Source organism: Pogoniulus pusillus, chromosome 16 (assembly GCF_015220805.1).
Source record: "Pogoniulus pusillus isolate bPogPus1 chromosome 16, bPogPus1.pri, whole genome shotgun sequence".
Classification (NCBI taxonomy): domain Eukaryota; kingdom Metazoa; phylum Chordata; class Aves; order Piciformes; family Lybiidae; genus Pogoniulus; species Pogoniulus pusillus.
This window is the reverse complement of record NC_087279.1, coordinates 18,576,334-18,589,795: the sequence shown is the minus strand read 5'-3', so window position 1 is coordinate 18,589,795 and position 13,462 is coordinate 18,576,334. Positions and strand designations below refer to the sequence as shown.

General features: G+C 45.2%; 1 protein-coding gene across 1 annotated transcript in view; it reads right to left on the bottom strand.

The window, feature by feature from the left end:
• LOC135182578 (netrin-4-like) overlaps positions 1-13,462 on the bottom strand; it is a 60,549-nt gene that overhangs the window by 17,933 nt on the left and 29,154 nt on the right. Inside the window, exons 4-5 of the mRNA XM_064156836.1 lie at positions 4,302-4,428; positions 3,570-3,758 (exon numbers count right to left, since the gene is read on the bottom strand). Of these exons, the coding sequence (XP_064012906.1) occupies positions 3,570-3,758; positions 4,302-4,428 (316 nt within the window). The remainder of the gene's footprint in view (positions 1-3,569; positions 3,759-4,301; positions 4,429-13,462) is intronic.

The window sequence follows — 13,462 nt, the reverse complement described above, 5'->3', positions numbered from 1 at the left end:
CAGCAATGCTCAAAACATTAGCTCAAAGCACTGTTTGCAGGGTTTTCTCAAGGTGAGGTGATGCCTTGGAATGGGTACATTTAAATCCTCACAAATGTGCTAGTCCAGAAGTGGCAGCTGTTCAATTTATGATCAGCACACTGAGGTCACTGTTAGTCCAACTGTCTAATTTCTAACATATCAGCAATGTTCAAAACATTAGCTGCTTTTCTGCTGAGTAAGCAGACTTTTTAGGATCACACAACCTGAATTATTTACTCACACCACACCACAATAAGCGTAATAGCAGTGCAAGTTTTGCAACCTAAAGCATGCAGAAAGCAGCCTAGGTCTTACTGAGAGGTTATTCTTCCCCTGTACTCAACACTGGTCAGGCCACACCTTGAGTACTGTGTCCAGTTCTGGGCTCCTCAGTTCAAGAGAGGTATTGAGATGCTGGAACGTGTCCAGAGAAGGGTGATGAAGCTGGTGAAAGGCCTGGAGCACAAACTCTATGAAGAGAGGCTGAGTGAGCTGGGGGTGCTTAGCCTGGAGAAGAGGAGGCTCAGGGGTGACCTCATTGCTGTCTACAGCTACCTGAAAGGAAGTTGTAGCCAGGTGGGGGTTGGTCTCTTCTCTCAGAGACTGGGATGCCCAGGGAGGTAATAGAGTCACTATCCCTGGAAGTGTTCAAGACTGGATGAGGCACTTAGTGCCATGGTCTAGTTGATTGGCTAGGGCTGGGTGTTAGGTTAGACTGGATGATCTTAGAGGTCTCTTCCGACCTGGCTGATTCTATGATTCTATACTGCATAAGTTTAATATCAGCTGTAGGCATAAGCAACTTGAGGTTAAATCTTCTAACTGAAACTACTCTGCTTGTTTGCATTTCATGTTTCTGGTTTTGCTGTCATTGATAATAACCAAAATAGTGAAGCACTTCCTGAAAATTTAGAGGTACAACATAACATAAAGTGCATGCTTATACACTGCCTCAAACCATCTGGGAAGTGTTTAGGGATCATGCCTGTCATCATATAAAACACCATCCTGTTAAGGTAATTTGTCAAGTGCCACTGTGGGAATTCTCCTCCTTGCTGTAAATAGGAAAGTCACAGACTTTATAGCTATAACCACAGTGTCACTTCTATTTCCACACAGGTGCCAGCATCATGCACACATCAGTCTGCTGTAAAAGCTGAGGCCTTCTGCTGGCAGCAGCATTCCCAGGCGAAAAGAACATCATTGTGCTAGACTGGCACAAGAGGAATAAAACTCTTTCAGCACGGTAAATTTCTGAACAGTTTTTCTTTTACTATTGGCAGGAGGTACTGAGAGGCCTGTAACCAGACCAGACAAAAGAGGCAGAGGTAGACTCAAGGTCTGATTTCATCCAAGCAGAATGTTCTAGAGTTTCCTCACAGATAGGCTGTATTTTCAAACAACATTCTTTCCTCTTTGCTGCTCTCCTGTGCTCCTTGACTTGGTCTGTTATCTAGCATTACACATGATGTTAGTTACTACACCATCACCCTGCTGTTAATACAAGAGTTCATAGATAGATTCTTTCAGGAACTGTGAAATTGAAAACTAATCTTCTAGCATGGCAAATTATTCTCATTACAATATTTCTCTATAGTAAATCTGCTCAGAGGAGAAACAGGACTAGAATGAAACCACCATAGAGCACTGGGATGCAGTGAGAGTTAGATAAGCTTGTCTTCAGCCTTGCCTGGTCAGTGTTTTGGGATGAACATTGTGAAATCAAAAAGGAGTTGTGTGGGAGCTGTCTGTGCTGGCACTGAGATATGGTGGAGAGAATACAAAAGAGCAGAAAGGTAGAATGTATTGTGGCCAGAAAATTTAAGCAATGTCACAGGCCATACAGAATCACAGAATTAACCAGGTTGGAAAAGACCTCTGAGATCATTGCGTCCAACCTATCACCTAACACCTTCTAATTAACTAAACCATGGTACTAAGTGCCTCATCCAGCCTCCTTTTAAACACCTCCAGGGCTGGGAACTCTACCACCTCCCCGTGCAGCCCATTCCAATGGGCAGTACAGTCCTAGGGAGAGGAGTGTTTATAACTTGAGTGTTTAAAAAGACTCTTGATGAAACACATCAGAGCCAAGGATGCTTTAAAGGCACGTGATGGATGAGAGAAGATGAAATTCTTTGTGCTGCCAACTGATGTCTGAATTATGGAGAAGGAAAATTATCCCAAGGAAGAAATTAAATGCTGCATATTGTTGGAAATAGCAACCTCCCAGATAGATGTGAGATGGAACCAGATGAGAAGACTGGCAGGATACTCAGGAATTGTTTACACAAAGTAGGGAAGATCTGGGCTATGTTCCAGACTGGCTAGGTGCAAACTACCTTGATCCAGAGGTTGTACACCATTAGTGCCTTTATGCTGAGTTGCTTCCTAACACATCCTGCTGAAGTGTTAATGAGGCAATTAATTTAGGCTGAGCTGTAGAATCCAGAGACAACTCTGAGTGAGCTCTGATCTATTTGTTCCCAAGTGGAAATGCATGCTCTCATGCTTCCTACACCTCCTGCAGCCATTGTTATACGTGTTCATGTGCACAGATGTTGCACAATCAATTGGAATTTTACAACAGCTAACACACAGACACACGCAGTCTTGAGAGAGGTAGGAAAACCCAGCTAAACAAAACCTGCCTCAAGGAAAAAGAACCATATTATATTCACAGAATCACAGGATGTCAGGGGCTGGAAGGGACCTCGAAAGCTCATCCAGTCCAACCCCGCTGCAGAGCAGGATCACATATACCAGATCACACAGGAACACATCCAGGCAGGTTTTGAGTATCTCCAGAGAGGGGGAGTCCACAACCCCCTGTTCCAGTCTTCTGTCATCCTCACAGGGAAAAAATTCTTCCTCATGTTTAAACGAAACTTCCTATGCCTCAGGTTCCAAACATCACTCTTTGTCCTGTCATCAGGCATAGAATCATAGAATCAACCAGGTTGGAAGAGACCTCCAAGATCATCCAGTCCAACCCAGCACCCAGCCCTAGCCAGTCAACTAGACCATGGCACTAAGTGCCTCATCCAGGCTTGTCTTGAACACTTCCAGGGACAGCGACTCCACCACCTCCCTGGGCAGCCCATTCCAATGCCAGTCACTCTCTCTGGGAAGAACTTCCTCCTAACATCCAGCCTAGACCTCCCCTGGCACAACTTGAGGCTGTGTCCCACTTCTGTTGCATCAGAATCAGCATCACCAAGCAGAGCCTGGCTCCATCCTCCTGGCACTCACACTTTACACATTCATAAACACTGATGCTTATAAACATTAATGAGGTCATTTTAAACACAAGCACAAGAAGACTACACCTTTCCCTAGAATGCAGTGCATTTGAAGGAGTGTAGCTGTTAGCACCAAGAAAAAAAGTGTGACACCAATGGGAGAAACAGACACAGAAAATCAGGAAGACAGCTGTGGTAACAAAACTGCAGTTTAGGAAAAGAAGACAAAGGAAATCTAGTCATGAGGTACTTCAACGATTCTTTCACCATTAGTTGTCTTTGCCATAGGTAACAATAGTCACTTACGCCTGCAGACCTCTGTAGAAGACATGGGCTTCCCTCTGTCTCTGTAGTACCCTGGTTTACACCTTTGACACCGATGCCCCTCGGTGTTGTGCTTGCAGTTGTCGCAGACTCCGCCGCTGCGCTTCCCCGATGCCAGCCAGACGCTCAGATCGAAATGGCAGCTGTCAGCGTGGTTGTGACAGCGACACTCTGGAGGAGGACAGCATAGATGTCAGGCTTATAGGCCAAAAGGCAGCAATAGTAGTCAAATGGTATTGTTTTCTTGCTGTCAATCTTGGAGAAAACACCTGAAGTAACATGTTTCAGCTCCCTGCAGCCTTGGTTTTCGTGAAAACAAGAAATTACAACAAGAGAGTGAGAGCCCTAACAGGGTCTGAGAAGCCTGGGTGGCTGAGAGCTGTGTGGTATTCTTACAGCAAGACAAACTAAACCAATCTGGTGGTATCATAAACCCTCAACAAATGCCTGCAACGCTAAAACAGGTGAGGGGACATAGCTGCATGAAGAACAGATGTCTGCATTGTGAATTCCAGGTGCCAACAGGCCAGGGTTAACAGCAGTAAAACAATGTACGTATTTGAAGCTTTCCATTAGTGACCAGCAACTTATCCCCAGCTTCTATAACAGAACCATTAGTGTAAATTGACAAGAGTCTTTGCCAGAGAGCTTTGCGTGTGGACACAGTGAGTTCCCATCCTGAAAGCCTGGATCTGTAAACTCTCTTCCACTTACTTCTGCATTCGTTTGGTGCTCCCGTTTTTCCATCTCCTGGCTTCCAAGGCTGGTCGTTGTATAGAGGTGCACATTTCTCACAGTGGTCCCCTGCTGTGTTGTGTCTGCACATGCACTTCCCATGGACCTGTCAGGGGCAAGAAGAGAATACGTTCGAATAGCTACAAGCAAGAACATGGAGTGCCCAACAGCCTCATAAGGAGCTGGGACTTGGCTGCACAACTCCCACACAGCTCTCCTAGGAAAACCACAGAGCCTGGAGATTCAGCTGTAGCTTTTCCTCCAGTCACAATAGATGTAGAGTTTTCCTCTTCCAGCTTAAATGCATGTTGCATGTGGCAGCAGTTTCTAACTTTTCAGTTGGCTATTTTACTAGCACACTGCAGAACAACTTCTAGACTGTTTAAACTGGGCAAGCTAACAGTTTATTTTGATGCACATACTCAGGGCGAGCGCATGCAAAGAGTCTGAGGAGCCAGACACCTCCAAAGGGTGTCAAATAGACTCTTGGCTAGCAGAGCTGAGTCACAGGACAGCACAATCTGACAGAAGATGCTGGACTTTGTCTCATTTGATATTACAGAATCACAGAATTAACCAGGTTGGCAAAGACCTCTAGGATCATCGAGTCCAACCTATCACCTAACCCTTCTAATTAACCAAACCATGGCACTAAGTGCCTCCTGCAGCCTCCTTTTAAACACCTCCAGGGATGGTGACTCCACCACCTAGCCAGGCAGCCCATTCCAATGCCAATCATTCTTTCTGTGAAGAACTTCCTAAGTTCCAACCTCAACCTGCCCTTGCACAGCTTGAGCCTGTGTCTTCTTGTTCTGTCACTGGAAGAGAGTGAATTCACAGGGCAATGAAACCACTGTGAATTACTAACATAAACTGTTAGAAGAAAAAGTAAGTAGTCCTGGACCTCCTAGCACAGTTAAAAATGTAACCAAAAAGAAATGTGGGAAACAGAACCACAGTGCATGCATTCTGTGAGAGAAGAACAGTGATGTTTGAAGGGATTTAGGTACAGAAGGCACCAACTTACTTATACATATATACAAACTAAAAAGCAAGCAAGCAAACAAAGAAATAAATGAAAAAAAGGGTTGGCAGAAAAAGCCTAGTAAAATTTTGGGCTCTGTAACTAAATGCAATGCAACTCCCAAGTGGATAGGAAATTGTACCTACAATGCTATGTTTGGTTTTGAACATCTTATTACCATATTAATGAGAGATTGGGAGTTGATCAACAATAAGTGAACAAAAAGCTGGTGTGGGGGAAGAATGGTGCTGATCTACAAGCACTTAGCATGTAAACCCAACTAAGCTAGGAAAAAATGGTTTACAAACCCAAAGTGCAAGAACTTTTGACTGTAAGTGGCTGATTTGCAGAATTCTCTGTGCTTATTTGCTTGAAACATTACTTGAAGGTAAGAACTTGCATCCTCTGTACTTATCTGCCTTCACTGGAACACAGAACATGCTTTTTAGTAATAAAAACATTCTGGCATATGCCAAGTTTGGAATCAGACAAGAAACTGAGCTAGTTCAGCCCTCAAATGGGAAGTTACTATTGAAGTGGTTCTGTTCTCAAGTCATTTCATGCAGCAGGAACATAATAGCCAGTTCTCCTACAGACTGTGGTTTGTTATGTTAAGCCACATCCATTAAGTGCTTTACAGGGAGGGAGAGAGCAGGGAGGTATGTTGTGATTTTTTGTTGTTGTTTGGGGTTTCTAATTAAGAAATAGGATTCCAATATCTGTTACCAATACTTCAAAGAGAATGCTTCCTTGAAAAATAAGCAGCAATAAGGAGTAGGAGAAAGAAGAAGATGGTACCACAGGTCATGTTCCATGCTCATCACAAGAGAAGCAACTAAGTACACATTTTAGCTGAGAGGAGGCTCAGGGTGACCTCATTGCTGTCTACAACTACCTGAAGGGAGGCTGTAGCCAGGTGGGGTTGGTCTCTCAGGGATGTTAGAAGGAAGTTCTTGGCAGAGAGAGTGATTGGCATTGGAATGGGCTGCCCAGGGAGGTGGTGGAGTCACCATCCCTGAAAGTGTTCAAGCAAAGCCTGGATGAGGCACTTAGTGCCATGGTCTGGTTGACTGGCTAGGGCTGGGTGCTAGGTTGGACTGGATGATCTTGGAGTTCTCTTCCAACCAGGCTGATTCTATGATTCTATGATTCACACACAATGAGACACTTGTACCAGAGCAGGAAGTGCACAGAAATTAGGGACGAGGTCCCTTTCCCTCCATGTGCGGTTGAGGATGCTAAGCTCTGTAACCACTGCCACAGCCCTGGCCCACTGCATGCTACACAAAGAGCAGAGCTGAAATTTCGTTTTGACTGTGGTGTGAACTGAATCTAATCTTTTAATCTCACCACTAATGTCAGTTATGTTTCTCCATAGTCTTTCCTGAAAGTCAGACCCTCCCTTTGTAGTGCCCCCCTCCCACCCCGCTTCCCCATCTCACGTAGCAGGTAGCTGGGGATCAAGAGAGAAAATGTTCAAAAGAGCAGTTGCATGAATGCCCTCCCCTGCCCCCAACTCATCCCCCTGCAGCAATTTGCTCTTCACTCCCCTGATTTCTAATCCTACCAGACCAGATATGTCGTGTAGCTAGCAAAGGGGATAGGCTGCAGCTGATGCCATCGCCCCTCTATGGCCAGCTGGCAAATTTGCTGCTGCACAAAGCGGTTGGCTGCCTCCTCACGGAAGACTGAGCACAGACTTCAGGGTATGCATTTCTGTCAGAGCTCAGCACCAGTAAACCTCAGGAGAATACAGCATGTAGCACATTACGTGATGCCTCTCCAGACCTTTGCAGAAGAAAGTCACCCAGGCTCAAAGCACTAAATAGGATGACAAATGACAGAGACAAAGACAAAAATACTAATAAGCAACAGTGGTAGGTTTCTCCCTCTTTGGGTTTGGCACTTTAGGCTTATAAATAACCCCCTGTGGATATGGAGGCTGCTTCTCAGGAGCCATAGAGCAGAGAAAAGGACCAGGAGTGAGAAAAGCTAAAAGGAGCCTGACCCAGAAACATCAATTTTAGTGTCCCCAAACTTCAGACTGTCTGAACAGCTTTCCAAACTGGACCACAACAAAAATCTTGGGCCCAGTCACTTCATAGGAAAATGTTGGAGTATTTAAATGTAATACTTGTAAATTGGCCTATTGGGTTCTTTAGAGGCATATATACAAACTATGCACTCACTGTGTAAGAACATTAGGTGAAAGAAAGGCTGAGATTGCAAAGTTGGGAAATGGCAGAATGGAGCCATGCAGTCTTTAGCCTTGAGTGACATGATCAAATATTCATTATTCCACAGGACCCTGTGCTTACAGTGCACAGCACAGATGGTGTCAACACTCATGAACAATTATTCAGAAGGTAGACAGGAAAATGCAGTGAGAAAGGAAGAGTTGAGTAGTTCTTTGGAGGTAAGTAGCTGTGTTTGTGTGCTTACTGCCCACGGGTTTGTTGCAAACTGTAGCTTGTGGAGGCTATCTAGGAATGGCATGTGGTGAGTAGGACAGAGGCATAAAGGAAGCTTCCTGCCTGTGATCCCTGCTATTGAATAGTTTACCAAATATATGTGGAAGGATAGCTGGCTTAGACAAAAGGGTTGAAAAGCCAAGCAGCCAGCAGACAGGAGAGTCACTGAGCAGGCAGAAGTAACCAGTGGGGCTGGCATGGGACTGCTTTAAATAAGTGCTGGGTCTGAGGACTACCCTCTTTCAAGGGTGAGGCTTAAGAACAGGGTAAATAGTAGATGTGCATTTGGGCAAAGGTAAAGGATGATGAATGAGAAAGCACATCTGCCATGTGTCTGTGGGTGAGTGGATTTTTTTCCATGGAAGGCAATCTCATAGCTTTCACAGGTGAAAACAGCAAAAAAAGAGGAGTGCAACATGGACTGACAATGAAGTACAGGATGGAGATGGATAGGGGAGGGAGCAGAGACAAGTAGCTCAAGTAGAACATGTCCAAGAAAGGTGATTAATGGATGTAAGTGGCCATTGCAAAAGGATTGGTTAATGCAAGAGAACCTAAGAGAGCTGTGGAAGAGACATGGTACACTTAAGCATGAGGTGAAATAAGGGTAGCTGAAGTGGCTGCAAATAACAAAACAATTTGTTCTGTTAGAGAGAAAGAGATTGGAGAGGCAGCCAGAGACCAAAATTTAGCAAGGAACAAAAATGAAATAGAGGAAGATGTCAGGTAAAATAGAGAATGGGAGATCTGCTTAGGGAAGGGAAAATATGAGTCACACTCAACACCAATACAAAGGGCTTGTCCCTGACTTATTATTCACTGCTAAGGTAAGTCCACATCTCTCTCACATTACTGAGTCCAAAAAAAAACTAGAAGACTGTGCTCTCTGCCACATGCCAGCCTGCAGGACACACAGCATCTCACTGAAAAACAAAGATGATCATGCCAAAGTAGAGAAAATAGTTACAGAAACAGAGATTCAGGGGCAAATACAGTGATCATTTTCTATGCCCTAAAAACCAGAGTCCAAGTTGCAGGAGAAAATATCCATTCCAGAAGTGGCTGTCAGGAAGGAGCAAGGATCAGTTGCTCTCTGAGGGGTGAAGAGCTATAAACTGAGGGTTAGCCTAGCACAGGCTGTACCCTTACTAAAGGGACACCATCCTGAACACAGAGCAGGCATCTGATACCACAGTTCACTGGGGCTGAGTTTAAATGCAGTCTTCAGGGCAAGAACCAGAGCATGGGCAGGAGTCCCAGCTGGAGCTGGTTTGGGCTGTCCTTTTAGTGCCTTCAGGAGATTGGTAGAGATACTTTGTTTGCCACTGGATTAATAGAATTGGAAACTTTTGGATAGTGACAGATAGTGACAGGACTAGGGGGAATGGAGCAAAGCTGGAGATGGGGAGTTTCAGACTGAACATGAGGAGGAAGTTGTTGAGCATGAGAGTGGTGAGAGCCTGGAATGGGTTGCCCAGGGAGGTGGTTGAGGCCCCATGGCTGGAGGTGTTTAAGGCCAGGCTGGATGAGGCTATGGCCAGCCTGCTCTAGGGTAGGCTGTCCCTGCCCGTGGCAGGGCGTTTGGAACTGGATGATCTTTGTGGTCCCTTCCAGCCCTGACTGATTCTATGTTTCTATGTTTCTATGTTTCTATATCTGAATGCTATCAGGCATCTCAGGAAAACAAACACTCCAGCTTTATAGATTCAGTGCTGGCAATGCAGGTGGAGTGGGCTCGAAAGCAAGGTGTGAGGAACAGAGGCTTCCGTGAGATTCATGCCATCAGTTAGGAAATCTAGCCAGCTTTCAGCTAAAGCCCAATGAGTTTATGACATGGATTTATGTGAATACATAGGAGTGCATTGGTATAGCAGGAAAATGATTGAGATTCCAGAGATCTCTATCTTACATCTCTCATATTTCATTGTCTGCTGAATGTTCAGTATGTGATGCTGCATCACTTGACGTATACTGAGGCTTAGATGCAAAAGTATCTAAATACATGGCCCACAGTGCTCATTGATGCAATAATTGAGTACTTAAGAAATATCTCAGAATTTGTTTTCATGACACCTCCCTTCATCTGCTTCTCCTCATTATCATTCATTGGAGCATCATTGGATTGAGAGTTCAAATTCTTTTCTGAAACTGGGGAATGGATCAGGTGCACTGGCAGGTGAGAAGACTGTGATATCAACTTCCTCACATCATAAACCAAGTCTGAAATGCCATGTGCACAACCTGTACTCGTTTGTGTTCTTGCATTCCTGCTTTCTGAACTAATGCATGCTCTGAGCTTTGAAAGACAAAACCTGTTGTTCTGAAGACTGCTGCAGTGGCTACATCAAGCTTCCAGTTTTCTATTCAGCTTCTACAAACAGTAGAAGTTTATAGGCTGACATACTGGCAGTTAAAGGAAAGGTACAAATATATCAGGCTAAACTCTCAGTCACCATCATATTGGCTTTAATGAACACAAAAGAAAGCTTTTTGGCAGAGCAGCTGTGTTCTCAGGCTGTGGTCTCGTGATGTACAATCTTTGGGGACAATCTCAATTTGAGACTTTTATGCTATCCTTACTTCTTCTTTCTATGCTATTGCCTTGTGCATCATAGAATCATCCAGGTTGGAAGAGACCTCCAAGATCATCCAGTCCAACCTAGCACCCAGCCCTAGACAATCAACCAGACCATGGCACTAAGTGCCTCAGCCAGGCTTTGCTTGAACACCTCCAGGGACAGTGACTCCACCACCTCCCTGGGCAGCCCATTCCAATGCCAATCACTCTCTCTGCCAATAACTTCCTCCTAACATCCGTCCTAGACCTCCCCCAGCACAACTTGAGGCTGTGTCCCCTTCTTCTGTTGCTGATTGCCTGGCAGCAGAGCCCAACCTCCACCTGGCTACAGCCTCCCTTCAGGTAGTTGTAGACAGCAATGAGGTCTGCCCTGAGCCTCCTCTTCTCCAGGCTGCACACCTCCAGCACCCTCAGCCTCTCCTCATAGGGTTTGTGCTCCAGGCCATTCACCAGCTTCATCGCCCTTCTCTGGACACCTTCCAGCACCTAAGCCATGTGTAAACTGGGCTGTGAAACTAAATCACATTATGAAAAAAGAAGTTAAGCCCATTTTTTCTCCTTGGCACTAGTATTTTTAATCTGGATTAATTCACTGATCTATCTAACAATCCAGTCATGCTGTTACAAGTCCAATGCTGCTGTGAAGGGTTTGATTTGCACATCTACCACCTCAGCAGCTTTGAATCAGGACATAGAGGAGGCTGTAGTTTCATGGAGTTTAGTGCCAAGTTGATCAGTTCCAGTCATTTAACTTGACTTGATATATGAAGTGATTAATTTAATGTAGTAATTCTTCCATGGAGCTCAGTAGCTTCTGGTTGACTTATAGCCAGCAGTATAGAATCATACCCAGCTCTCATTCAACACTTCCAAGATACTACATAATTATAACCTTTGACTGCAAAAGTTGCTTCACTTGAATTCTCATAGAACAGAATAGAATAGAATAGAATAGAATAGAATAGAATAGAATAGAATAGAATAGAATAGAATAGAATAGAATAGAATAGAATAGAATAGAATAGAATAGAATAGAATAGAATCAGCCTTGTTGGAAGAGGATCATCCAGGCCAACCTAGCACCCAGCCCTGGCCAGTCAACTAGACCATGGCACTAAGTGCCTCATCCAGGCTTTGCTTGAACACCTCCAGGGACAGCGACTCCACCACCTCCCTGGGCAGCCCATTCCAATGCCAGTCACTCTCTCTGCCAACAACTTCCTCCTAACATCCAGCCTAGACCTCCCCTAGCACAACTTGAGACTGTGTCCCCTTGTTCTGTTTCTGGTTGCCTGGGAGAAGAGACCAACCCCACCTGGCTACAGCCTCCCTTCAGGTAGTTGCAGGCAGCAATGAGGTCTGCCCTGAGCCTCCTCTTCTGCAGGCTGCACACCCCCAGCTCCCTCAGCCTCTCTTCACAGGGCTCTGCTCCAGGCCCCTCACCAGCTTCACTGCCCTTCTCTGGATATATGATTCTCTGATTCGCTGCTGAGGGAGCAAGTGGAAATTTTCCATCTGTTTGTCCTGCTTTTTTGTTGTTTGCATTTTTTTAAACTGTGTTCAGCTTTGTGTCATACCTGAAGCCTCTTAGTTTCTTTGTGCCCATTTAATTTCTTTTACCTTTTGTCCTTTCAATACATTTTAATGTTTGTTGCTGTTTCTCCTGAGCTATTCTTAGTCTGTTTGGGGGCTTTTTTTTCCTAGTGAATGAAGGTTAAATTTGGAAGTCTTCCAGAATAGAGCAACTGTTGCTGATTCGGATAAAATGTTTGTCTTTGGGCTCTGCATTCACTCTGTAATGTCGCCAGAGAAATTTTGGATACAGCAGTTTGCAATGACATCAGAGGCTAGTCCCTTACTTGCTTCTAGTAAAATGATTCTTTCTGGGTCATTTTGATCAATTAAATACAAAGCAGTGTCTGCTATTCTGATTTGCTCCTCTTACAGTTCAAATAGTCTCTGTTGTCTGTCCAAAGGAAGAGGTCATAGAATCATAGAATCAACCAGGTTGGAAGAGAACTCCAACATCATACAGCCCAACCTAGCACCCAGCCCCATCCAATCAACCAGACCATGGCACTAAGTGCCTCATCCAGGCTTTTCTTGAACACTTCCAGGGATGGTGACTCCACCACCTCCCTGGGCAGCCCATTCCAATGCCAATCACTCTCTCTGCCAAGAACTTCCTCCTAACATCCAGCCTATACTTCCCCTGGCACAGCTTGAGACTGTGTCCCCTTGTTCTGTTGCTGGTTGCCTGGCAGAAGAGACCAACTCCCACCTGGCTACAGCCTCCCTTCAGGTAGTTGTAGACAGCAATGAGATCACTCCTGAGCCTCCTTTTCTGCAGGCTGCACACCCTCAGCTTCCTCAGCCTCTTCTCATAGGGTTTGTGTTCCAGGCCTTTCACCAGCTTTGTTGCCCTTCTCTGGACACGTTCCAGCACCTCAATATCTCTCTCAAATTGAGGAGCCCAGAACTGGACACAGCACTCAAGCTGTGGCCTGACCAGTGTTGAGTACAAGGGAAGAATATCCTCCCTTGTCCTACTGGCCACACTGTTCCTGATCCAGGCCAGGATGCCATTGGCTCTCTTGGCCACCTGGGCACACTGCTGGTTCATCTTCAGCTACTATCTGCCAGTACTCCCAGATCCCTTTCTTCCTGGCTGTTCTCCAGACACTCTGTCCTCAGCCTGTAACAGTGCTTGGGGTTGTTGTGACCAAAGTGCAGAACCCCACACTTGGCGTTATTAAATCTCATCCCATTGGCCTCTGCCCACCCATCCAGCCTGGCTAAGTCCCTCTGCAGGGCTCTCCTACCTTCCAACAGATCAACACCTGCACCTAGCTTGGTGTCATGATGTATCCATGTGGATTTATAGTAAATGCTTCAATCAGTGTTGATCATCATGAGGGTAGGGAGGATCTATAGAGGGACTTGGATAGGTTGGATCAATGGATCAATGTTAAAGACATAAGCTTCAACATGTCCAAATGCCGGGTTCTGCACTTGGGCCACAACAACCTTAAACAATGCTACAGGCTTGGAGCAGTGTGGCTGTGGC